Below are 27,487 nucleotides of genomic sequence, written 5' to 3' on the forward strand. Positions count from 1 at the left end.
GGTAGTAGTCTTGGGGTAGTAGTAGTCTTGGGGGTGATAGTAGTCTTTTGGGGTGGTAGTAGTCTTTGGGGTAGTAGTAGTCTTGGGGGTGATAGTAGTCTTTTGGGTGGTAGTAGTCTTGGGGGTGATAGTAGTCTTTTGGGTGGTAGTAGTCTTGGGGGTGATAGTAGTCTTGGGGGTGATAGTAGTCTTGGGGGTGATAGTAGTCTTGGGGGTGGTAGTAGTCCTGGGGGTGGTAGTAGTCTTGGGGGTGGTAGTAGTCTTGGGGGTGATAGTAGTCTTGGGGGTGGTAGTAGTCTTGGGGTAGTAGTAGTCTTGGGGGTGATAGTAGTCTTTGGGGTAGTAGTAGTCTTTGGGGTAGTAGTAGTCTTGGGGGTGATAGTAGTCTTGGGGGTGATAGTAGTCTTTGGGGTAGTAGTAGTCTTGGGGGTGGTAGTAGTCTTGGGGGTGGTAGTAGTCTTGGGGGTGATAGTAGTCTTGGGGGTGGTAGTAGTCTTGGGGTAGTAGTAGTCTTGGGGGTGATAGTAGTCTTGGGGGTGGTAGTAGTCTTGGGGTGGTAGTAGTCTTGGGGTGGTAGTAGTCTTGGGGTGGTAGTAGTCTTCAGGGTGGTAGTAGTCTTGGGGGTGGTAGTAGTCCTGGGGGTGGTAGTAGTCTTGGGGGTGATATTAGTCTTCAGGGTGGTTGTAGTCTTGGGGGTGATAGTAGTCCTGGGGGTGGTAGTAGTCTTCAGGGTGGTAGTAGTCTTGGGGGTGATAGTAGTCTTGGTGGTGGTAGTAGTCCTGGGGGTGGTAGTAGTCTTCGGGGTGGTAGTAGTCCTGGGGGTGATAGTAGTCTTCGGGGTGGTAGTAGTCTTTTGGGTAGAAGTAGCCTTGCTACTTCTACCCGGGACGGGACTAAGGTGGTAGAAGAGGAGGTAGAGGTGGTAGAAGAGGAGGTTTGAAGGAGCAGGTTCCAGTGCAGTGTCGAGGAGTCAGCGAGGAGGTTTGAAGAAGCAGGTTCCAGTGCAGTGTCGAGGAGTCAGCGAGGAGGTTTGAAGAAGCAGGTTCCAGTGCAGTGTCGAGGAGTCAGCGAGGAGGTTTGAAGGAGCAGGTTCCAGTGCAGTGTCGAGGAGTCAGCGAGGAGGTTTGAAGGAGCAGGTTCCAGTGCAGTGTCGAGGAGTCAGCGAGGAGGTTTGAAGGAGCAGGTTCCAGTGCAGTGTCGAGGAGTCAGCATCTTACAGGAGAAATGTTGTAGCGCGTCGTGAGCTTCTGGGAAGAAAGAGAATAGATCAATAAATAGATCCACTAGATGAAGTAAGGGAATAGATCACTAAATAGATCCACTAGATGAAGAAAGGGAATAGATCACTAAATAGAACCATTAGATGGAAATAGGTCACTAAAGGAAATAGATCACTAAATAGATCCACTAAATGAAGAAAGGGAATAGATAACTAAATAGATCCACTAGATGAAGAAAGGGAATAGATAACTAAATAGATCCACTAGATGAAGAAAGGGAATAGATCACTAAATAGATCCACTAGATGAAGAAAGGGAATAGATCACTAAATAGAACCATTAGATGGAAATAGGTCACTAAAGGAAATAGATCACTAAATAGATCCACTAAATGAAGAAAGGGAATAGATAACTAAATAGATCCACTAGATGAAGAAAGGGAATAGATCACTAAATAGATCCACTAGATGAAGAAAGGAAATAGATCACTAAATAGATCCACTAAATGAAGAAATGGAATAGATCACTAAATATATCCACTAAATGAAGAAAGGGAATAGATCACTAAATAGATCCACTAGATGAAGTAAGGGAATAGATCACTAAATAGATCCACTAGATGAAGGAAGGGAATAGATCACTAAATAGATCCACTAGATGGAAATAGGTCACTAAAGGAAATAGATCACTAAATAGATCCACTAGATGAAGAAAGGGAATAGATCCACTAGATGAAGAAAAGGAATAGATCACTAAATAGATCCACCAGATGAAGTAAGGGAATAGATCACTAAATAGATCCACTAGATGAAGAAAGGGAATAGATCACTAAATAGATCCACTAGATGAAGTAAGGGAATAGATCACAAAATAGATCCACTAGATGAAGGGAATAGATCACTAAATAGATCCACTAGATGAAGGGAATAGATCACTAAATAGATCCACGAGATGAAGAAAGTGAATAGATCACTAAATAGATCCCCTAGATGAAGAAAGGGAATAGATCACTAAATAGATCCACTAGATGAAGGGAATAGATCACTAAATAGATCCACGAGATGAAGAAAGTGAATAGATCACTAAATAGATCCACTAGATGAAGTAAGGGAATAGATCACTAAATAGATCCACTAGATGAAGAAAGTGAATAGATCACTAAATAGATCCACTAGATGAAGTAAGGGAATAGATCACAAAATAGATCCACTAGATGAAGGGAATAGATCACTAAATAGATCCACTAGATGAAGGGAATAGATCACTAAATAGATCCACGAGATGAAGAAAGTGAATAGATCACTAAATAGATCCACTAGATGAAGAAAGGGAATAGATCACTAAATAGATCCACTAGATGAAGGGAATAGATCACAAAATAGATCCACTAGATGAAGGGAATAGATCACTAAATAGATCCACTAGATGAAGGGAATAGATCACTAAATAGATCCACGAGATGAATAAATATATTTTTAAAAAATCGCCCGATTAATCGGTATCGGCTTTTTGGTCCTCCAATAAACGGTATCGGTGTTGAAAAATCATAATCGTTCGACCTCTAGAAGAAACAGGTACAAAAGTGTCTATATCCACGGTAAAACCAGTCCTACATCAACATAACCTGAAAGGCCGCTCAGCAAGGAAGAAGCCACTGCTCCAAAACCGCCATAAAAAAGCCAGACTGCGGTTTGCAACTGCACATGGGGACAAAGATCGTACTTTTTGGAGAAATGTCCTCTAATGAAACAAAAATAGAACTGTTTGGCCATAATGACCATCGTTATGTTTGGAGGACAAGGGTGAGAATTGCAAGCCGAAGAACACCATCCCAACCGTGAAGCACGGGGATGGCAGCATCATGTTGTGGGGGTGCTTTGCTGCAGGAGGGACTGGTGCACTTCACAAAATAGATGGAATCATGAGGAAGGAAAATTGTGGATATATTGAAGCAACATCTCAAGACATCAGTAAGGAAGTTTAAGCTTGGTTGCAAATGGGTTTTCCAAATGGACAATGACCCCAAGCATACTTCCAAAGTTGTGGCAAAATGGCTTAAGGACAACAAAGTCAAGGTATTGAAGTGGCCATCACAAAGCCCTGACCTCAATCCTATAGAAAATTTGTGGGCAGAACTGAAAAAATGTGTGTGAGCAAGGAGGCCTACAAACCTGACTCAGTTACACCAGCTCTGTCAGGAGGAATGAGCCAAAATTCACCCAACTTATTGTGGGAAGCTCTTGGAAGGCTTCCCAAAACGTTTGACCCAAGTTCAACAATTTAAAGGCAATGCTACCAAATACTAATTGAGTGTATGTAAACTTCTGACCCACTGGGAATGTGATGAAAGAAATAAAAGCTGAAATAAATCATTCTCTCTACTATTATTCTGACATTTCACATTCTTAAAATAAAGTGGTGATCCTAACTGACCTAATTAGACAGGGAATTTTTACGAGGATTAAATGTCAGAAATTGTGAAAAACGGAGTTTAAATGTATTTGGCTAAGGTGTATGTAAACTTCCGACTTCAACTGTATATCACTCCCTTTGGTTACTTCCCCAGGCATTATTGTTTCTGTTGCAATGTTAATTATGTGCGTTGTTTCTTGTTTTGTTATAAATCCCACATATGCTTTTCCTTCACTCTGCGGACTACTACCAAGACTACTACCACCACATCTCAATTGGGTTGAGGTCGGGTGATTGTGGTGATTCCAGATGAAGCTGGTTGAGAGAATGCCAAAAGTGTGCAACGCTGTCATCAAGGCAAAGGGTGGCTACTTTGAAAAATCTCAAATCTCAAATATATTTTTGATTTGTTTAACACTTTCTTTGGTTACTACACGATTCCATATGTGTTATTTCATAGTTTTGATGTCTTCATTATTATTCTACAATGTAGAAAACAGTTTAAAAAAAGAAATAAAACATTTGACTGGTACAGTATCTATATATATATATTTCATCAGCATAATCCTACTGGCTACATATCATTTACCGTTCAACTTGTGTTGAATGGCATCTCTCTTGGTCCAGCTCGCTGCCTAATGTGTCTATATGTAAGGGATGATAACACAGGAGGAGCAGTAGACTCATTAACATCAGTGATTCGTCAAATCTTCCCTCAGGGACCATCAGACGTTTCACAATGTTGTTGTAGCCTTGAACTAGCTCACCTTATTCACCTATTCAAGGGCTTAATGATTGGTTATATCAGGTCTGCTGTGGGATAGTTTATTAGTAGTTATATCAGGTCTGTTAGCTGTGGGATAGTTGATTAGTAGTTATATCAGGTCTGTTAGCTGTGGGATAGTTGATTAGTAGTTATATCAGGTCTGTTAGCTGTGGGATAGTTGATTAGTAGTTATATCAGGTCTGTTAGCTGTGGGATAGTTGATTAGTAGTTATATCAGGTCTGCTGTGGGATAGTTCATTTGTCACGATCGTTTGGCGGATTAACGGACCAAAATGCAGCACTTGGAAAATAAGCCATCTTCTTTTATTATAACAACACGAAGATGAACACGAACAAAACACTTTAACAAAACAACAAAACGACCGTGAAGCTACAAACGTTGTGCACAAACATAACAGGCTACAAACGTTCTTACATAGACAATTACCCACAACCAATGAGAGCCTATGGCTACCCTAAATAAGGCTCCCAATCAGAGACAACCGAAATCAGCTGTCTCTAATTGGGAACTCATTCAGGTAACCATAGACTCTCCTAGATAACTAACCAACATAGACAACGCTAGACATATACACTCAACACAAAACCATCTACTACACCCCATAACCCCTTTACCAAATAAACACCCAAAACCAACAAAACATAAACATTACCCATGTCACACCCTGACCTAACTAAAATAATAAAGAAAACAAAGAATAATAAGGCCAGGGCGTGACATAACCCCCCCCTTGAGGCGCGAACTCCGGGCGCACCATACACAGTCTAGGGGAGGGTCTGGGTGGGCTCCCCTCCACGGTGGCGGCTCCGGCTCTGGTCGTAGTCCCCACGTCACCACAGTACCTAACCACCTCCTAGGCTTCCTCCAAACGACCCCCCTCCACATTAACCCCATTGCATTAAGGGGGAGTTCCGGACTAAGGGACAGCTCCGGACTAAGAACCAGTACCAGGGTAAGGGGCAGTACCAGGGTCAGGGGCAGTACCAGGATAAGGGGCAGTACCAGGGTAAGGGGCAGCACCAGGGTAAGGGGCAGCACCAGGGTAAGGGGCAGCACCAGGGGAAGGGGCAGCTCCAGGGTAAGGGGCAGCTCCGGACTGAGGAATGGCAGCTCCGGACTGAGGGACTGCAGCTCCGGACTGAGGGACTGCAGCTCCGGACTGAGGGACGGCCCATGGCTGGCTGACAGATCTGGCTGCTCATGGCTGGCTAACGGATCTGGCTGCTCATGGCTGGCTAACTGATCTGGCTGCTCATGGCTGGCTGACGGATCTGGCTGCTCATGGCTAGCTGACGGATCTGGCTGCTCATGGCTAGCTGACGGATCTGGCTGCTCATGGCTAGCTGACGGATCTGGCTGCTCATGGCTAGCTGACGGATCTGGCTGCTCATGGCTAGCTGACGGATCTGGCTGCTCATGGCTAGCTGACGGATCTGGCTGCTCATGGCTAGCTGACGGATCTGGCTGCTCATGGCTAGCTGACGGATCTGGCTGCTCATGGCTAGCTGACGGATCTGGCTGCTCATGGCTAGCTGACGGATCTGGCTGCTCATGGCTAGCTGACGGATCTGGCTGCTCATGGCTAGCTGACGGATCTGGCTGCTCATGGCTAGCTGACGGATCTGGCTGCTCATGGCTGGCTGACTGATCTGGCTGCTCCTGTCTGGTTGGCGGCTCTGGCAGATCCTGTCTGGTTGGCGGCTCTGGCAGATCCTGTCTGGTTGGCGGCTCTGGCAGATCCTGTCTGACGGACGGCTCTAGCGGCTCCTGTCTGGCTGGCGGCTCTAGCGGCTCCTGTCTGGCGGACGGCTCAGTGGGCTCATGGCAGACGGGCGGCTTTGCAGGCTCATGGCAGACGGGCGGCTTTGCAGGCTCATGGCAGACGGATGGCTCAGATGGCGCTGGGGAGACGGATGGCTCAGATGGCGCTGGGGAGACGGATGGCTCAGATGGCGCTGGGGAGACGAGCAGTTCAGTCAATGCTGTGCAGACGGCAGACTCCTGCCGGCTGAGGCGCACTGTAGGCCTGGTGCGTGGTGCCGGGACTGGTGGCACCGGGCTGGGGACACGCATCTCAGGGCTAGTGCGGGGAGCAGCAACAGGACGCACAGGACTCTGGGGACACACAGGAGGCTTGGTGCGTGGTTTAGACACTGGTGGTAAAGGGCTGGAGACACGCACCATATAGCTAGTGCGTGGAGGAGGCACTGGTGGTACTGGATTGGGGCGGGGAGGTGGCGCCGGAAATACCGGACCGTGCAGGCGTACTGGCTCCCTTGAACGCCGAGCCTGCCCAACCTTACCTGGTTCTATGCTCCCCGTCGCCTGACCAGTGCGGGGAGGTGGAATAACCCGCACCGGCCTATGTAGGCGAACCGGGGACACCATGCGTAAGGCTGGTGCCATGTACGCCGGCCCGAGGAGACGCACTGGTGACCAGATGCGTTGGGCCGGCTTCATGACATACGGCTCAACGCTCAGTCTAGCCCGGCCGATACGTGGAGCTGAAATGTACCGAACCGGGCTATGCACGCGTACAGGAGACACCGTGCGCTCTACTGCGTAACACGGTGTCTGCCCGTACTCCCGCTCTCCACGGTAAGTACAGGGAGTAGGCGCAGGTTTCCTACCTGACTTCGCCACACTCCCTTTAAGGCCCCCCCCAAGAAATTTTTGGGGTGTACTCACGGGTTTCCAGCCTTGTCTCCGTGCTGCCTCCTCATATCGCCTCCTCTCGGCTTTCGCTGCCTCCAGCTCTTCACGAGGGAGGCGATATTCTCCAGGTTGATCCCAAGGTCCATCTCTTTCCAATTCGTCCTCCCAACTCCAGAGATCCTGTGTAGGTAGGTCCTGTTGCCGCCTTCCATGCCGCTTGGTCCTATGGTGGGTAATTCTGTCACGATCGTTTGGCGGATTAACGGACCAAAATGCAGCACTTGGAAAATAAGCCATCTTCTTTTATTATAACAACACGAAGATGAACACGAACAAAACACTTTAACAAAACAACAAAACGACCGTGAAGCTACAAACGTTGTGCACAAACATAACAGGCTACAAACGTTCTTACATAGACAATTACCCACAACCAATGAGAGCCTATGGCTACCCTAAATAAGGCTCCCAATCAGAGACAACCGAAATCAGCTGTCTCTAATTGGGAACTCATTCAGGTAACCATAGACTCTCCTAGATAACTAACCAACATAGACAACGCTAGACATATACACTCAACACAAAACCATCTACTACACCCCATAACCCCTTTACCAAATAAACACCCAAAACCAACAAAACATAAACATTACCCATGTCACACCCTGACCTAACTAAAATAATAAAGAAAACAAAGAATAATAAGGCCAGGGCGTGACATTATTAGTAGTTATGTCAGGTCTGTTAGCTGTGGGATAGTTGATTAGTAGTTATATCAGATCTGTTAGCTGTGGGATAGTTGATTAGTAGTTATATCAGGTCTGCTGTAGGATAGTTTATTAGTAGTTATATCAGGTCTGCTAGCTGTAGGATAGTTGATTAGTAGTTATATCAGGTCTGCTGTGGGATAGTTGATTAGTAGTTATATCAGGTCTGTTAGCTGTAGGATAGTTGATTAGTAGTTATATCAGGTCTGCTAGCTGTAGGATAGTTGATTAGTAGTTATATCAGGTCTGCTGTGGGATAGTTTATTAGTAGTTATATCAGGTCTGTTAGCTGTAGGATAGTTGATTAGTAGTTATATCAGGTCTGTTAGCTGTGGGATAGTTGATTAGTAGTTATATCAGGTCTGTTAGCTGTAGGATAGTTAATTAGTAGTTATATCAGGTCTGCTGTAGGATAGTTGATTAGTAGTTATATCAGGTCTGTTAGCTGTGGGATAGTTGATTAGTAGTTATATCAGGTCTGTTAGCTGTGGGATAGTTGATTAGTAGTTATATCAGGTCTGTTAGCTGTAGGATAGTTGATTAGTAGTTATATCAGGTCTGTTAGCTGTAGGATAGTTGATTAGTAGTTATATCAGGTCTGTTGTGGGATAGTTGATTAGTAGTTATATCAGGTCTGTTAGCTGTGGGATAGTTAATTAGTAGTTATATCAGGTCTGCTGTGGGATAGTTGATTAGTAGTTATATCAGGTCTGCTAGCTGTAGGATAGTTGATTAGTAGTTATATCAGGTCTGCTGTAGGATAGTTGATTAGTAGTTATATCAGGTCTGCTGTGGGATAGTTGATTAGTAGTTATATCAGGTCTGTTAGCTGTAGGATAGTTGATTAGTAGTTATATCAGGTCTGCTAGCTGTGGGATAGTTTATTAGTAGTTATATCAGGTCTGTTAGCTGTGGGATAGTTGATTAGTAGTTATATCAGGTCTGCTAGCTGTGGGATAGTTGATTAGTAGTTATATCAGGTCTGCTAGCTGTAGGATAGTTGATTAGTAGTTATATCAGGTCTGTTAGCTGTGGGATAGTTGATTAGTAGTTATATCAGGTCTGTTAGCTGTAGGATAGTTGATTAGTAGTTATATCAGGTCTGTTAGCTGTGGGATAGTTGATTAGTAGTTATATCAGGTCTGCTAGCTGTGGGATAGTTTATTAGTAGTTTTATCAGGTCTGTTAGCTGTAGGATAGTTAATTAGTAGTTATATCAGGTCTGCTGTAGGATAGTTGATTAGTAGTTATATCAGGTCTGCTAGCTGTGGGATAGTTGATTAGTAGTTATATCAGGTCTGCTGTGGGATAGTTGATTAGTAGTTATATCAGGTCTGTTAGCTGTGGGATAGTTGATTAGTAGTTATATCAGGTCTGCTGTGGGATAGTTGATTAGTAGTTATATCAGGTCTGTTAGCTGTGGGATAGTTGATTAGTAGTTATATCAGGTCTGTTAGCTGTGGGATAGTTGATTAGTAGTTATATCAGGTCTGTTAGCTGTGGGATAGTTGATTAGTAGTTATATCAGGTCTGCTGTGGGATAGTTGATTAGTAGTTATATCAGGTCTGTTAGCTGTGGGATAGTTGATTAGTAGTTATATCAGGTCTGTTAGCTGTAGGATAGTTGATTAGTAGTTATATCAGGTCTGTTAGCTGTGGGATAGTTGATTAGTAATTATATCAGGTCTGCTAGCTGTGGGATAGTTGATTAGTAGTTATATCAGGTCTGTTAGCTGTGGGATAGTTGATTAGTAGTTATATCAGGTCTGCTAGCTGTAGGATAGTTGATTAGTAGTTATATCAGGTCTGTTAGCTGTGGGATAGTTGATTAGTAGTTATATCAGGTCTGCTAGCTGTGGGATAGTTGATTAGTAGTTATATCAGGTCTGCTGTAGGATAGTTGATTAGTAGTTATATCAGGTCTGCTGTAGGATAGTTGATTAGTAGTTATATCAGGTCTGCTGTAGGATAGTTGATTAGTAGTTATATCAGGTCTGCTGTAGGATAGTTGATTAGTAGTTATATCAGGTCTGCTGTAGGATAGTTGATTAGTAGTTATATCAGGTCTGTTAGCTGTAGGATAGTTGATTAGTAGTTATATCAGGTCTGTTAGCTGTGGGATAGTTGATTAGTAATTATATCAGGTCTGCTGTGGGATAGTTGATTAGTAGTTATATCAGGTCTGTTAGCTGTGGGATAGTTGATTAGTAGTTATATCAGGTCTGCTAGCTGTGGGATAGTTGATTAGTAGTTATATCAGGTCTGCTGTAGGATAGTTGATTAGTAGTTATATCAGGTCTGCTGTAGGATAGTTGATTAGTAGTTATATCAGGTCTGCTGTAGGATAGTTGATTAGTAGTTATATCAGGTCTGCTGTGGGATAGTTGATTAGTAGTTATATCAGGTCTGTTAGCTGTGGGATAGTTGATTAGTAGTTATATCAGGTCTGTTAGCTGTGGGATAGTTGATTAGTAGTTATATCAGGTCTGCTGTGGGATAGTTGATTAGTAGTTATATCAGGTCTGCTGTAGGATAGTTGATTAGTAGTTATATCAGGTCTGTTAGCTGTGGGATAGTTGATTAGTAGTTATATCAGGTCTGTTAGCTGTGGGATAGTTGATTAGTAGTTATATCAGGTCTGTTAGCTGTGGGATAGTTGATTAGTAGTTATATCAGGTCTGTTAGCTGTAGGATAGTTGATTAGTAGTTATATCAGGTCTGCTAGCTGTAGGATAGTTGATTAGTAGTTATATCAGGTCTGCTAGCTGTGGGATAGTTGATTAGTAGTTATATCAGGTCTGTTAGCTGTGGGATAGTTGATTAGTAGTTATATCAGGTCTGTTAGCTGTAGGATAGTTGATTAGTAGTTATATCAGGTCTGTTAGCTGTGGGATAGTTGATTAGTAGTTATATCAGGTCTGCTAGCTGTGGGATAGTTGATTAGTAGTTATATCAGGTCTGCTGTAGGATAGTTGATTAGTAGTTATATCAGGTCTGTTAGCTGTGGGATAGTTGATTAGTAGTTATATCAGGTCTGTTAGCTGTGGGATAGTTGATTAGTAGTTATATCAGGTCTGTTAGCTGTGGGATAGTTGATTAGTAGTTATATCAGGTCTGTTAGCTGTGGGATAGTTGATTAGTAGTTATATCAGGTCTGCTGTAGGATAGTTGATTAGTAGTTATATCAGGTCTGCTAGCTGTGGGATAGTTGATTAGTAGTTATATCAGATCTGTTAGCTGTGGGATAGTTGATTAGTAGTTATATCAGGTCTGCTGTAGGATAGTTGATTAGTAGTTATATCAGGTCTGTTAGCTGTGGGATAGTTGATTAGTAGTTATATCAGGTCTGCTGTGGGATAGTTGATTAGTAGTTATATCAGGTCTGCTGTGGGATAGTTGATTAGTAGTTATATCAGGTCTGTTAGCTGTGGGATAGTTGATTAGTAGTTATATCAGGTCTGCTAGCTGTAGGATAGTTGATTAGTAGTTATATCAGGTCTGTTAGCTGTAGGATAGTTGATTAGTAGTTATATCAGGTCTGCTGTAGGATAGTTGATTAGTAGTTATATCAGGTCTGCTGTGGGATAGTTGATTAGTAGTTATATCAGGTCTGTTAGCTGTAGGATAGTTGATTAGTAGTTATATCAGGTCTGCTGTAGGATAGTTGATTAGTAGTTATATCAGGTCTGCTGTAGGATAGTTGATTAGTAGTTATATCAGGTCTGTTAGCTGTGGGATAGTTGATTAGTAGTTATATCAGGTCTGTTAGCTGTGGGATAGTTTATTAGTAGTTATATCAGGTCTGTTAGCTGTGGGATAGTTGATTAGTAGTTATATCAGGTCTGCTGTGGGATAGTTTATTAGTAGTTATGTCAGGTCTGTTAGCTGTGGGAAAGTTGATTAGTAGTTATATCAGGTCTGTTAGCTGTGGGATAGTTGATTAGTAGTTATATCAGGTCTGTTACCTGTGGGATAGTTGATTAGTAGTTATATCAGGTCTGTTAGCTGTGGGATAGTTGATTAGTAGTTATATCAGGTCTGCTAGCTGTGGGATAGTTGATTAGTAGTTATATCAGGTCTGCTAGCTGTGGGATAGTTGATTAGTAGTTATATCAGGTCTGCTAGCTGTAGGATAGTTGATTAGTAGTTATATCAGGTCTGCTGTGGGATAGTTGATTAGTAGTTATATCAGGTCTGTTGTGGGATAGTTGATTAGTAGTTATATCAGGTCTGCTGTGGGATAGTTGATTAGTAGTTATATCAGGTCTGTTAGCTGTGGGATAGTTGATTAGTAGTTATATCAGGTCTGTTAGCTGTAGGATAGTTGATTAGTAGTTATATCAGGTCTGATAGCTGTGGGATAGTTGATTAGTAGTTATATCAGGTCTGTTAGCTGTAGGATAGTTGATTAGTAGTTATATCAGATCTGTTAGCTGTGGGATAGTTGATTAGTAGTTATATCAGGTCTGTTAGCTGTGGGATAGTTTATTAGTAGTTATATCAGATCTGTTAGCTGTAGGATAGTTTATTAGTAGTTATATCAGGTCTGTTAGCTGTGGGATAGTTGATTAGTAGTTATATCAGATCTGTTAGCTGTGGGATAGTTGATTAGTAGTTATATCAGATCTGTTAGCTGTAGGATAGTTTATTAGTAGTTATATCAGGTCTGTTAGCTGTGGGATAGTTGATTAGTAGTTATATCAGGTCTGTTAGCTGTGGGATAGTTGATTAGTAGTTATATCAGGTCTGCTGTGGGATAGTTAATTAGTAGTTATATCAGGTCTGCTGTAGGATAGTTGATTAGTAGTTATATCAGGTCTGCTGTGGGATAGTTGATTAGTAGTTATATCAGGTCTGTTAGCTGTAGGATAGTTGATTAGTAGTTATATCAGGTCTGTTAGCTGTGGGATAGTTGATTAGTAGTTATATCAGGTCTGTTAGCTGTAGGATAGTTGATTAGTAGTTATATCAGGTCTGCTGTAGGATAGTTGATTAGTAGTTATATCAGGTCTGTTAGCTGTAGGATAGTTGATTAGTAGTTATATCAGGTCTGTTAGCTGTGGGATAGTTGATTAGTAGTTATATCAGGTCTGCTGTGGGATAGTTGATTAGTAGTTATATCAGGTCTGTTAGCTGTGGGATAGTTGATTAGTAGTTATATCAGGTCTGCTGTGGGATAGTTGATTAGTAGTTATATCAGGTCTGTTAGCTGTGGGATAGTTGATTAGTAGTTATATCAGGTCTGCTGTGGGATAGTTGATTAGTAGTTATATCAGGTCTGCTGTGGGATAGTTGATTAGTAGTTATATCAGGTCTGTTAGCTGTGGGATAGTTGATTAGTAGTTATATCAGGTCTGTTAGCTGTGGGATAGTTGATTAGTAGTTATATCAGGTCTGTTAGCTGTGGGATAGTTGATTAGTAGTTATATCAGGTCTGCTGTAGGATAGTTGATTAGTAGTTATATCAGGTCTGTTAGCTGTGGGATAGTTGATTAGTAGTTATATCAGGTCTGTTAGCTGTAGGATAGTTGATTAGTAGTTATATCAGGTCTGCTGTAGGATAGTTGATTAGTAGTTATATCAGGTCTGCTGTAGGATAGTTGATTAGTAGTTATATCAGGTCTGTTAGCTGTGGGATAGTTGATTAGTAGTTATATCAGGTCTGTTAGCTGTGGGATAGTTGATTAGTAGTTATATCAGGTCTGTTAGCTGTGGGATAGTTGATTAGTAGTTATATCAGGTCTGTTAGCTGTGGGATAGTTGATTAGTAGTTATATCAGGTCTGTTAGCTGTAGGATAGTTGATTAGTAGTTATATCAGGTCTGTTGTAGGATAGTTGATTAGTAGTTATATCAGGTCTGCTGTAGGATAGTTGATTAGTAGTTATATCAGGTCTGTTAGCTGTGGGATAGTTGATTAGTAGTTATATCAGGTCTGTTAGCTGTGGGATAGTTGATTAGTAGTTATATCAGGTCTGCTGTAGGATAGTTGATTAGTAGTTATATCAGGTCTGTTAGCTGTGGGATAGTTGATTAGTAGTTATATCAGGTCTGTTAGCTGTGGGATAGTTGATTAGTAGTTATATCAGGTCTGTTAGCTGTAGGATAGTTGATTAGTAGTTATATCAGGTCTGTTAGCTGTGGGATAGTTGATTAGTAGTTATATCAGGTCTGCTGTGGGATAGTTGATTAGTAGTTATATCAGGTCTGTTAGCTGTGGGATAGTTGATTAGTAGTTATATCAGGTCTGTTAGCTGTAGGATAGTTGATTAGTAGTTATATCAGGTCTGTTAGCTGTAGGATAGTTGATTAGTAGTTATATCAGGTCTGCTGTGGGATAGTTGATTAGTAGTTATATCAGGTCTGTTAGCTGTGGGATAGTTGATTAGTAGTTATGTCAGGTCTGTTAGCTGTGGGATAGTTGATTAGTAGTTATATCAGGTCTGTTAGCTGTGGGATAGTTGATTAGTAGTTATATCAGGTCTGTTAGCTGTAGGATAGTTGATTAGTAGTTATATCAGGTCTGCTAGCTGTAGGATAGTTGATTAGTAGTTATATCAGGTCTGCTAGCTGTGGGATAGTTGATTAGTAGTTATATCAGGTCTGCTAGCTGTAGGATAGTTGATTAGTAGTTATATCAGGTCTGCTGTGGGATAGTTGATTAGTAGTTATATCAGGTCTGCTAGCTGTAGGATAGTTGATTAGTAGTTATAACAGGTCTGCTGTGGGATAGTTAATTAGTAGTTATATCAGGTCTGTTAGCTGTGGGATAGTTGATTAGTAGTTATATCAGGTCTGTTAGCTGTAGGATAGTTGATTAGTAGTTATATCAGGTCTGTTAGCTGTGGGATAGTTGATTAGTAGTTATATCAGGTCTGTTAGCTGTGGGATAGTTGATTAGTAGTTATATCAGGTCTGCTGTGGGATAGTTGATTAGTAGTTATATCAGGTCTGTTAGCTGTGGGATAGTTGATTAGTAGTTATATCAGGTCTGCTGTGGGATAGTTGATTAGTAGTTATATCAGGTCTGCTGTGGGATAGTTGATTAGTAGTTATATCAGGTCTGTTAGCTGTAGGATAGTTGATTAGTAGTTATATCAGGTCTGCTAGCTGTGGGATAGTTGATTAGTAGTTATATCAGGTCTGTTAGCTGTAGGATAGTTGATTAGTAGTTATATCAGGTCTGTTAGCTGTGGGATAGTTGATTAGTAGTTATATCAGGTCTGTTAGCTGTGGGATAGTTGATTAGTAGTTATATCAGGTCTGTTAGCTGTAGGATAGTTGATTAGTAGTTATATCAGGTCTGTTAGCTGTGGGATAGTTGATTAGTAGTTATATCAGGTCTGCTAGCTGTGGGATAGTTGATTAGTAGTTATATCAGGTCTGTTAGCTGTGGGATAGTTGATTAGTAGTTATATCAGGTCTGTTAGCTGTGGGATAGTTGATTAGTAGTTATATCAGGTCTGCTGTAGGATAGTTGATTAGTAGTTATATCAGGTCTGTTAGCTGTGGGATAGTTGATTAGTAATTATATCAGGTCTGTTGTAGGATAGTTGATTAGTAGTTATATCAGGTCTGCTGTGGGATAGTTGATTAGTAGTTATATCAGGTCTGTTAGCTGTGGGATAGTTGATTAGTAGTTATATCAGGTCTGCTGTGGGATAGTTGATTAGTAGTTATATCAGGTCTGCTGTAGGATAGTTGATTAGTAGTTATATCAGGTCTGTTAGCTGTAGGATAGTTGATTAGTAGTTATATCAGGTCTGCTGTGGGATAGTTGATTAGTAGTTATATCAGGTCTGTTGTAGGATAGTTGATTAGTAGTTATATCAGGTCTAATGTAGGATAGTTGATTAGTAGTTATATCAGGTCTGTTAGCTGTGGGATAGTTGATTAGTAGTTATATCAGGTCTGCTGTAGGATAGTTGATTAGTAGTTTTATCAGGTCTGTTAGCTGTGGGATAGTTGATTAGTAGTTATATCAGGTCTGTTAGCTGTAGGATAGTTGATTAGTAGTTATATCAGGTCTGTTAGCTGTAGGATAGTTGATTAGTAGTTATATCAGGTCTGTTAGCTGTGGGATAGTTGATTAGTAGTTATATCAGGTCTGTTAGCTGTAGGATAGTTGATTAGTAATTATATCAGGTCTGTTAGCTGTGGGATAGTTGATTAGTAGTTATATCAGGTCTGCTGTAGGATAGTTGATTAGTGGTTATATCAGGTCTGTTAGCTGTGGGATAGTTGATTAGTAGTTATATCAGGTCTGCTGTAGGATAGTTGATTAGTAGTTATATCAGGTCTGTTAGCTGTAGGATAGTTGATTAGTAGTTATATCAGGTCTGCTGTGGGATAGTTGATTAGTAGTTATATCAGGTCTGTTAGCTGTAGGATAGTTGATTAGTAGTTATATCAGGTCTGCTGTAGGATAGTTGATTAGTAGTTATATCAGGTCTGCTGTAGGATAGTTGATTAGTAGTTATATCAGGTCTGTTAGCTGTAGGATAGTTGATTAGTAGTTATATCAGGTCTGTTAGCTGTGGGATAGTTGATTAGTAGTTATATCAGGTCTGTTAGCTGTAGGATAGTTGATTAGTAGTTATATCAGGTCTGCTGTAGGATAGTTGATTAGTAGTTATATCAGGTCTGTTAGCTGTAGGATAGTTGATTAGTAGTTATATCAGGTCTGTTAGCTGTGGGATAGTTGATTAGTAGTTATATCAGGTCTGTTAGCTGTAGGATAGTTGATTAGTAGTTATATCAGGTCTGCTGTGGGATAGTTGTTTAGTAGTTATATCAGGTCTGTTAGCTGTGGGATAGTTGATTAGTAGTTATATCAGGTCTGCTGTAGGATAGTTGATTAGTAGTTATATCAGGTCTGTTAGCTGTAGGATAGTTGATTAGTAGTTATATCAGGTCTGCTGTGGGATAGTTGATTAGTAGTTATATCAGGTCTGCTAGCTGTGGGATAGTTGATTAGTAGTTATATCAGGTCTGTTAGCTGTGGGATAGTTGATTAGTAGTTATATCAGGTCTGTTAGCTGTAGGATAGTTGATTAGTAGTTATATCAGGTCTGTTAGCTGTAGGATAGTTGATTAGTAATTATATCAGGTCTGTTAGCTGTGGGATAGTTGATTAGTAGTTATATCAGGTCTGTTAGCTGTAGGATAGTTGATTAGTAGTTATATCAGGTCTGTTGTAGGATAGTTGATTAGTAGTTATATCAGGTCTGTTAGCTGTGGGATAGTTGATTAGTAGTTATATCAGGTCTGCTGTGGGATAGTTGATTAGTAGTTATATCAGGTCTGCTGTAGGATAGTTGATTAGTAGTTATATCAGGTCTGTTAGCTGTGGGATAGTTGATTAGTAGTTATATCAGGTCTGTTAGTTGTGGGATAGTTGATTAGTAGTTATATCAGGTCTGTTAGCTGTGGGATAGTTGATTAGTAGTTATATCAGGTCTGGTAGCTGTGGGATAGTTAATTAGTAGTTATATCAGGTCTGCTGTAGGATAGTTGATTAGTAGTTATATCAGGTCTGTTAGCTGTGGGATAGTTGATTAGTAGTTATATCAGGTCTGTTAGCTGTAGGATAGTTGATTAGTAGTTTTATCAGGTCTGCTGTAGGATAGTTAATTAGTAGTTATATCAGGTCTGTTAGCTGTGGGATAGTTGATTAGTAGTTATATCAGGTCTGCTGTGGGATAGTTGATTAGTAGTTATATCAGGTCTGTTAGCTGTAGGATAGTTGATTAGTAGTTATATCAGGTCTGTTAGCTGTAGGATAGTTGATTAGTAGTTATATCAGGTCTGTTAGCTGTGGGATAGTTGATTAGTAGTTTTATCAGGTCTGCTGTAGGATAGTTAATTAGTAGTTATATCAGGTCTGTTAGCTGTGGGATAGTTGATTAGTAGTTATATCAGGTCTGCTGTGGGATAGTTGATTAGTAGTTATATCAGGTCTGCTGTAGGATAGTTGATTAGTAGTTATATCAGGTCTGTTAGCTGTGGGATAGTTGATTAGTAGTTATATCAGGTCTGTTAGCTGTGGGATAGTTGATTAGTAGTTATATCAGGTCTGTTAGCTGTAGGATAGTTGATTAGTAGTTATATCAGGTCTGTTAGCTGTGGGATAGTTGATTAGTAGTTATATCAGGTCTGTTAGCTGTGGGATAGTTGATTAGTAGTTATATCAGGTCTGTTAGCTGTGGGATAGTTGATTAGTAGTTATATCAGGTCTGTTAGCTGTGGGATAGTTGATTAGTAGTTATATCAGGTCTGTTGTGGGATAGTTGATTAGTAGTTATATCAGGTCTGTTAGCTGTGGGATAGTTGATTAGTAGTTATATCAGGTCTGTTAGCTGTGGGATAGTTGATTAGTAGTTATATCAGGTCTGTTAGCTGTGGGATAGTTGATTAGTAGTTATATCAGGTCTGTTAGCTGTGGGATAGTTGATTAGTAGTTATATCAGGTCTGTTAGCTGTGGGATAGTTTATTAGTAGTTATATCAGGTCTGTTAGCTGTGGGATAGTTGATTAGTAGTTATATCAGGTCTGTTAGCTGTGGGATAGTTGATTAGTAGTTATATCAGGTCTGCTAGCTGTAGGATAGTTTATTAGTAGTTATATCAGGTCTGTTAGCTGTGGGATAGTTGATTAGTAGTTATATCAGGTCTGTTAGCTGTGGGATAGTTGATTAGTAGTTATATCAGGTCTGTTAGCTGTGGGATAGTTGATTAGTAGTTATATCAGGTCTGCTGTAGGATAGTTGATTAGTAGTTATATCAGGTCTGTTAGCTGTGGGATAGTTGATTAGTAGTTATATCAGGTCTGCTGTGGGATAGTTGATTAGTAGTTATATCAGGTCTGTTAGCTGTGGGATAGTTGATTAGTAGTTATATCAGGTCTGTTAGCTGTAGGATAGTTGATTAGTAGTTATATCAGGTCTGCTGTGGGATAGTTGATTAGTAGTTATATCAGGTCTGCTGTGGGATAGTTTATTAGTAGTTATATCAGGTCTGTTAGCTGTAGGATAGTTGATTAGTAGTTATATCAGGTCTGCTGTGGGATAGTTTATTAGTAGTTATATCAGGTCTGTTAGCTGTAGGATAGTTGATTAGTAGTTATATCAGGTCTGCTAGCTGTGGGATAGTTGATTAGTAGTTATATCAGGTCTGTTAGCTGTAGGATAGTTGATTAGTAGTTATATCAGGTCTGTTAGCTGTGGGATAGTTGATTAGTAGTTATATCAGGTCTGTTAGCTGTAGGATAGTTGATTAGTAGTTATATCAGGTCTGTTAGCTGTGGGATAGTTGATTAGTAGTTATATCAGGTCTGTTAGCTGTGGGATAGTTGATTAGTAGTTATATCAGGTCTGTTAGCTGTGGGATAGTTTATTAGTAGTTATATCAGGTCTGTTAGCTGTGGGATAGTTGATTAGTAGTTATATCAGGTCTGTTAGCTGTGGGATAGTTGATTAGTAGTTATATCAGGTCTGTTAGCTGTAGGATAGTTGATTAGTAGTTATATCAGGTCTGCTGTGGGATAGTTGATTAGTAGTTATATCAGGTCTGTTAGCTGTGGGATAGTTGATTAGTAGTTATATCAGGTCTGTTAGCTGTAGGATAGTTGATTAGTAGTTATATCAGGTCTGTTAGCTGTGGGATAGTTGATTAGTAGTTATATCAGGTCTGTTAGCTGTAGGATAGTTGATTAGTAGTTATATCAGGTCTGTTAGCTGTGGGATAGTTGATTAGTAGTTATATCAGGTCTGTTGTAGGATAGTTGATTAGTAGTTATATCAGGTCTGTTAGTTGTGGGATAGTTGATTAGTAGTTATATCAGGTCTGCTGTGGGATAGTTGATTAGTAGTTATATCAGGTCTGCTGTGGGATAGTTGATTAGTAGTTATATCAGGTCTGCTGTGGGATAGTTGATTAGTAGTTTTATCAGGTCTGTTAGCTGTGGGATAGTTTATTAGTAGTTATATCAGGTCTGTTAGCTGTGGGATAGTTGATTAGTAGTTATATCAGGTCTGTTAGCTGTAGGATAGTTGATTAGTAGTTATATCAGGTCTGTTAGCTGTGGGATAGTTGATTAGTAGTTATATCAGGTCTGTTAGCTGTGGGATAGTTGATTAGTAGTTATATCAGGTCTGCTGTAGGATAGTTGATTAGTAGTTATATCAGGTCTGTTAGCTGTGGGATAGTTGATTAGTAGTTATATCAGGTCTGTTAGCTGTGGGATAGTTGATTAGTAGTTATATCAGGTCTGTTAGCTGTGGGATAGCTGAACTGAGTGGCTGGAGACGGCTTTACGTTATTTATTTAGGTTGAGTTGATCATCACTCATGTAGATGCATTGTTCTGACCTAATATTATCTTTGTAATATTTTTGGTAAAAAAAATGTTTTTCCCACATTTGTTTGTTTTATTTGATATTCATGGTGTTTCTCTTAATAATAACGCCAGTGTTGAATAAAACACACAATATCTGTTTTTGAATTAGTTAATATACTTAAATCCCTAAATGATGTCCACAGTTATGACTACAAACTGTCGGCCTATGTATACATCCATCTGTGTTGAGATATCGTCTATTTTTACTATTCATCAAGGGCCCGATTCAGACTTAGGAAATTGTGCCTTTCTTACGTACACCTTTCCTATGCACTTCTCAGCGGTTGATATTCAGACTTACCTTATGAAGGTGCGTAACGGCTTTGCAGGCGTGGTTGCCAGAGCTGAATAAATGTAATTCAATTGATGAAATCCCTCCCGCTTGCTGGCAGACAGATTTTTTTCTGGTGGAATTTTCATTCAATGGGGGTTTTCAGTACATTTATCTTAAGCCATTTCCTTTAAATATGGTGTACCTTTTAGTTAGAATTTTGTTCGACAGACTCACTAGGATAATATCGAGAAAACGGTTAAAGAATATTAGGGATGATTGAAAGAGATTCATGTAAATATATGTATATTAGGTTCAGTTTTAGAACCAATTAGTAGATTAAAAAAATACTTTTGTGTTGTAGATGATTTAGGGTTGGAAAGTATTTATAAATCATGAAAAACAGGTTTGGAGAGCTTTTACGGACTAAAGAAAGAAAACTGTGGTTCGATTCATTTTTGGAAAATTGTCACATTCAGTTCTTTAACCCATGGTAAATATTGGAAGATTAGTGTACCTGTAACTATAATAGGGAGAATAGTGTAGCAATAGCAGGCTTATACCCTCGTCTATTACCATGGAAACCTGTGTGATGTCACAGCCAAGTATTGCGCCATGCGTCGAGGGTTCCAACTTGTTACTGCTTCGTCTGCGCTCCATAAGGATTTAACTAGCCTACATGTCTTTAAAAAAAAATATATATATATATATATTATCAACTGTTACTAATGATCCTCGGCAACAACCACAATGGCCGTGACGGCGTTTACAGAGGAAGCAAATGAAAGGAAAAAAATGGAATTAAATGGAATGATAATGTAGGATGTACCAACTGAAGAGAACTAACAGTAAATTGGGCCGTTGAATGTGTCGTTTATTAGGCCTTACGGATGGTCGATACTGACGGTGTCTAATGTTTAACATGATAGAAATAGGAAACAGTGAAAGTCAGGGTGGCCTATAATTAAGACATTAGAGAGTGGCCATTGCTGCAAGTTAAAAGGCCGTAGAGGTTAAATTCTGCATAATGGCTCAGCATTTAGATCACCTTTACTGTCGATGTGTTTCAGTTAGCCGCCATATGACTGGTTTCAGTCATTTGTCTCCGGCGATTAAAAAGGTCAAATATATATTAAACAAGATTCCCTAATCCAAACAGATGACTCATTTACCTAGCTCTTACCCAAGAGCTTGTGTCCAAGTTGGAAATGACAGTGCGTGGAATATGCTGTCATTTCAGGGTATGTTCTCTCGACCTTATTCCTCGCGCATAAAGGTGTTGGAATTATGAGGTCATCGAGTCAAGGTTAGAATACGGTGTATCTGTAGGACACACCTCCTCCTCCATCTTCATTAATTTGATCTCCACCCCCCCCCCCCCCCCCCCCCCCCCTCCCCACCCCAAATGAATAGCAAGATTCTCATGCTTAAGTTCAAGGTTAGAATACGCGTAGAGAGAAACGTGCATTAAAGGGAATTATGTTCCATTTACTTGTGTTGAACTCGGGTTGGAATCGGGCCCCAATTGATTAGGCAAAGATAATAGCCTTTGATCAATCAACCAACCAATCACAACATATATATATATATATGTGTGTGTGTGATTGGTTGATTGATTAAAGGCAGGGGATGATCAAAGGCATTATTATATATATATATATAAATAAAGTAAATGTGTATATATATATATATATATACACACACTGAGTGTACAAAACATTAAGAACACCTGCTCTTTCCATGACATAGAGACTGACCAGGTGAATCGAGGTGAAAGATATGATCCCTTATTGATGTTGTTAAATCCACTTCAATCAGTGTAGATGAAGGGGGAAGGAGACAGATGTAAGAATGATTTATAAGCCTCGAGTTGGGGTGGTGGTTGGGGGGGGGGGGGGGGGTGTATGTTGGTATGTTGGTATGTTCTCACCTCTGACAATATGAAGCTGCTGAACCATCTCTTCCCTGTAAGACAGCTCCCTTTTCATCTGATGATGGAAATTATCTGGGGAGCAATTACAATAGCTTAGTCATCTTTAGTATAGCCGATAAACGACTCTTTTAATATGGCTGCCTATACACACTCGTGGGCATCCTACTCGGGCAAAATTGAATAAAGCCTCCTAAATCAGCCAAGTACACAAACTAATAGCCATATGAAAATTAGATTGAAAGATAAATGACATTCGAATCGTGCAATTTAAAAAAAAAAAACCGGACATGCGCTAACATACCTAACGTAGTGAAAACCATAGCGGCGTGTGTTTTGTTCAGCGGTCAACATGCTGATCGTGATAATCGTGATACACACCGAGAAACATTCTCTTAAAAACCCCTTTTTGAATCGAAAACTGAAATTTGATTTAAATGATTTATACTTTTTAAATGTTGGAATTCTCGTTCCAATTTCTTCCTTTGCTCCACTTGCTCAACGAGCTGTCTCTGCAATTCCTCTGTAGAAAATGAATGAACAAATGTGTTAAAAAATAAAAAATTAATATGGGGTGAAAATGGCTGCGGGGTATAGGCTAAATGGTAGACTACATTATGTTAAACGATTCATGTCAAGCGATTGGTAAAAGGCCTAGGGTGAAAGCCAGTCTATTCTATTCTGCAGGGATCATGTAAGGCATCATTTAGGGATCATTCCAATTATTAAAGAAAGCCTATAATAAATAATATCATTATTATAAAAAATAAAATAGGCAAACATTTTATAAATAACAATGTAATAATAATAAGTTATTGTACAGTGTTACCTTTTGCCAGTTTTTCTATGTCTTTCTGAGTTTGTAATACTCTGCTAACATTGTGCGTTGCCTCGCCTGAAAACACACACAGAGAGACAACATTTATAGCGTTACAAAATATACACAAATAGGCAAAATAAAATAAAAAAGAGGCTTTAATTCTTTTTTTATAACCAAAAGTTGTGTTTATCGACGGAGAAGTGCATCACTAGAACTAACCCTCATTCGGGGCTACTCTCGGGCTCTCCTCGCCGCTTTGGCCGTTATAAGACTTCGCTTCAATCTCCTCCATTGTCGAAGACGGCTCCTCTCTACTGACACTGTCGTCTAAATAAACAGCAAATACATCGAATGGAAATCAATGAGTCTCGTTGCTTTTTCCCGAAGTGTATTTTATTATAGCATTTAAACAGAACAACATCCAACCTTTCGATTCCACAGTATCTTTATGGTAATTCGTTGCTGAACCAAAAGCATATGGACTTCTCCTTTGTTGCATATCACTCCTGTCCGGTGAATATATCTAGATAAATCAGGACAGGATAATGAAGATGATCGGTAAATTGCATTCAAATCATGCTTTCTGACATTTTTTTGGGGGGGACAAATTGTGTATTTGAACGAACTTTGATTCTCTGCTATTTAACACAGACAAAACAAACGTGAACGTAAAATAGAAAAATAAGCCCAAATGTTTACGTGACAGTTAAAAGGATGATGCCTTTTCCGATTAGTCAATTAATTAACGATGGTCTATTGTTACTTTTTAATTCCTATCAGTGAATTGCTAATTCATAACAAAGAAAACAAAAAGTATTTTCCTTAGTATGTAGGACATCGAATATAAGGAGTGGGTCCATATCAATCACTCACTTCAACAAAAGACGTGGTCTTGTTCTCCTGTCTCTCTCTGTCTAAAGACAGTACCACGTGTAGAGGTAGATTCATCCTCTGTGAGTCGACCACAGCCGCCTGCTCTGGCGCCGATTTGGATTCTGGGCAGTTTAGTGAAGCATCCTGTGCCAAGTTTAGAACCGGAACAAGGGGGCTCTTGCTGACCTCAATGGTGTGCGGAAGTGACTCCTCATCCTCTTGTGATTTATTGGTTTCAACATCCACATCCGTCTCTCCCACACTGTCCACGCTTCCGGGGGACATGGACCTGTAACTCGAGCTCTCGCTCAGGAAATCTGGTGACAGGTAGCCAGCTCGAGCCCCGTTGTACGACCCCCGGTTACCGTAAAGTTTGGCTATACTTTCCGCGTCTTTGATGACGGGTCTGAATGCAGATACGTAGCTAATCTTCCGTGGTAGAACTGGCCTTATACAGTCCATTAGCCTCGCCTCATCGCCAAACTTGTCGTCCTCATTCCGGGTGGACTGTGTGCTAGAGCACTGGTCACTGTCCATCAGACTGTCCCTCGGAGTGTTGCTACTTCTGTCACTCTGCTCGGATGCATCCAGATCACTCTGTCTGGCGCACAGGAGCTCCGAGTGCGGTTTGTGCTGGGGCTGGGGGTAGGGGGGCATGGTCAGGCCACCTGCAGTAGGCCAGAACATGGGGAAAGAGTGGTAGGCGCTGTCCTTGGTGCTAGGCCAGGAGAAGACCCCGGAGAGGTGGGCTTTGTTCTGCCCTTCTCCCATCACAGCACCGTCATCCTTTTTCTGTAACAACCCGAATGCCGGGAACCCGTAGGGATGTGGGTAAAGCGGCGGAGGAATCTTCACATTCTGCAACATACCGAAGCTCTTACTGGGCACCGGGATAACCGGATAGCTGCACGAGGTACTCATACTCCCCATGCCTCCCCGGTTGTCCTCGCAGCGGAGGATTTTAGGGGGGATCTCCGGTGAGTCTCTCCGGGAGAGGTTGCTAGGTCCTTGATGTGGTTTCAATGGAAAGGAACGCTCAGAGCCGTGACCGTGCACGGGCAGCGTCCTCTTCCGGCTGCCCCCGTTGAACATGGCCTTCACGTCCTCCCATGCATGTGCCACGTCGTCAGGTGAGCCTTTGTCAGTCAGTTTGAGGTGCCTCCTCCAGGAGTTAAAGTTAGCTGCGTCTGGCTGGGTGTACTTTGACTCTGGTGTGCGGTGAGAGTGAAATATGAACTTATTGGGAGAAAAATACATATTACAGAAAGAGCATTTGATGCACTTGGCTCGGGAGCTGTTGTACCTGGCTGGTATAAAGTTACCACGGCTCCCCCACGCGCACTCGTGGGACACATCAAACGCGAAGTTTTCCGGTAATTTTGGAGGGTTGTGAGCTCCGAGAAACGATTTACAAAGCCTCTCGGCCTCGCGCTTTGTAATCATCCCGCAGCGCCTCGAGGAGATGGGCATGGCGCCCGCACGCCTCAGAATCTCCAGCTGGACCGGGGTGCATTGCACGCAGGTGATGCCCAGAGCCACACGCCGGTTATGGATCTCGTTATAGCTGTAGTTTTTCAGCAGAGTGTTGGAGATTTGCGCCAGGCACAGTCTCTCCTGGCCGTCCAGCACCAGGCAGACTATGGGTATTCCATACAGCGCGGTCTCGCTGACCTGGTTGGGTTTCAGGTTGGGGTTGAATGTTGGGAGGTCCTGTTTGGAGCTCGGCGGAGAAGAGCTGGAATCCCGTGTCACAGGTAGCAGACTAGGATTAGACTCCATTACTGGAAGCCTGCAGAAGAAAAACATAACAATTATTATCATGATTTTTTTTACCAATAATACTTATAAACTAATTTATAATCCAGGCTGCATCACATCCGGCCGTGATTGGGAGTCCCATAGGGCGGCGCACAATTGTCCCAGCGTCGTCTGGGTTTTGGCCCGGTGTAGACCGTCATTGTAAATAAGACTTTGTTGTTAATTAACTGACTTGCCTCGTTATATAAAGGTTAAATAAAAAATAAAGAATAAAAATAATGATTTTAAAACAATCCGTATCCTCTTTCCAGGTTCCAAAATAATCTAGCGCATTGTTATAGCATTGATTAGCCCATAATGACAGCAAATAGTCCTAATAAAAATCGGACAATTCTATGGACATAATCATAGTCATTATAAAAACAATAAAATTGACCTATATTGTTTAAATAACCCATAAGAACAATATTTTAAAAAGTATAGTAAAATGTATTATATGCATGCGTAAAAGATAATACTTTCACGAGAAACGCTTGGTGGTTTCTCAGGATTTTGTAAAAGCCTATTTTCCAAATCAGATCTAGTGCTATTGCCGCCTAAACCAGTCTTTAACGTGATGAGAGCTGACTCAGCCGGGCCCAGAGCTGATTTAGCCGGTCCCAGAGCTGACCTTAGCCGGGCGGAGAGCTGAACAGGGCCAGCTAAGAGGCTAACACGATACGGAACAGAAGGAAAATACACATTTAGCCATGCCAAGCAGCTTAACCTGGAGGCTTGAACCTATAAGCAGCTTTCTGTGTAATTACCAGGGTCTAGCTTTGTAGGTCTTGGATCGGTTGGTAAGATAACACAGCCACTAAAAGAGGTACATTTAAGACGTTTCCAAGAACATATTCGTTTTTTTTTGTTTGTTTTTCGATTTAAGTGACATGCAAAATGCATTTTTAATCCCTCATCAAATATATATTGTAATTGACGCTCTAATTTTACAAACAAACATATAGCCGATAAGCCATCCGTGAGCTCGTAGATCAATAGGCGTATTGCTGATTGGTAAAACAGCAAGCCAATATATTGATCTATTTTATTTGGAATGTTTCAAGATTTTTTTTTAAACATTATGTCAAAAGATTGTTGCATGGAATGAAATGTATGGCTGTTGAATGTACCCGAATATGCATTATGAAATAGTGTGATTGTCAAATGGCACCAACAAGGTAGAAAGGGACAAGACACGTTAATCCTTTCTCGTGGCAAAGCTTACCTTTTTTGTATGGTGCAAACCCTTCCTCGTTGTGTCAGCTACAACAAAACACACAAAAATGAGTGATCAACTATTGTAATTAGGTAAGAAAAAAGCAGCGTTCACACGTCCGATGATTTGAGCAAAAACAAGATCAAACACCGAATTTTTTTTTGCCGGAAGGTTTGTCCAATAATAATTATGTCTGCTTGCCACGGACTGCTCTTGTATCCCTCGCTGGAGCTCGACTCTCGCGGCTGTGTGTGTGTGTGTTCCGTGTGTGTGCAGTGTGTAAAGACAGCGTCCGCTAGGTAGAGCAACCAGCCCACTGCAACGAAAATTCCCCCGCGACGCCC

At 40.9% G+C, this 27,487-nt stretch overlaps 1 protein-coding gene across 2 annotated transcripts; it reads right to left on the minus strand.

Annotated features, from left to right (window-relative positions):
- Positions 1-261: 261 nt before the first annotated feature.
- On the minus strand, positions 262-27,487 carry LOC129842124 (SKI family transcriptional corepressor 1 homolog-B-like). 2 transcript variants are annotated; one of them, XM_055910524.1, is made up of 8 exons: positions 27,153-27,487; positions 24,131-25,919; positions 23,684-23,780; positions 23,477-23,584; positions 23,267-23,332; positions 22,886-22,960; positions 22,438-22,512; positions 262-1,244 (listed from the first exon to the last, which is right to left on the minus strand). In XM_055910524.1, the coding sequence occupies exons 2-8, from the start codon at positions 25,907-25,909 to the stop codon at positions 1,159-1,161; spliced, it is 2,286 nt and encodes a 761-aa protein (XP_055766499.1). In that variant the 5' UTR covers positions 25,910-25,919; positions 27,153-27,487; the 3' UTR covers positions 262-1,158. The 2 variants fall into 2 exon arrangements, with proteins under 2 accessions (XP_055766499.1, XP_055766498.1); XM_055910523.1 differs by having other exon boundaries at positions 262-1,247.

The sequence above is a fragment of the Salvelinus fontinalis genome, unplaced genomic scaffold (assembly GCF_029448725.1).
Source record: "Salvelinus fontinalis isolate EN_2023a unplaced genomic scaffold, ASM2944872v1 scaffold_0015, whole genome shotgun sequence".
NCBI classification, from domain to species: domain Eukaryota; kingdom Metazoa; phylum Chordata; class Actinopteri; order Salmoniformes; family Salmonidae; genus Salvelinus; species Salvelinus fontinalis.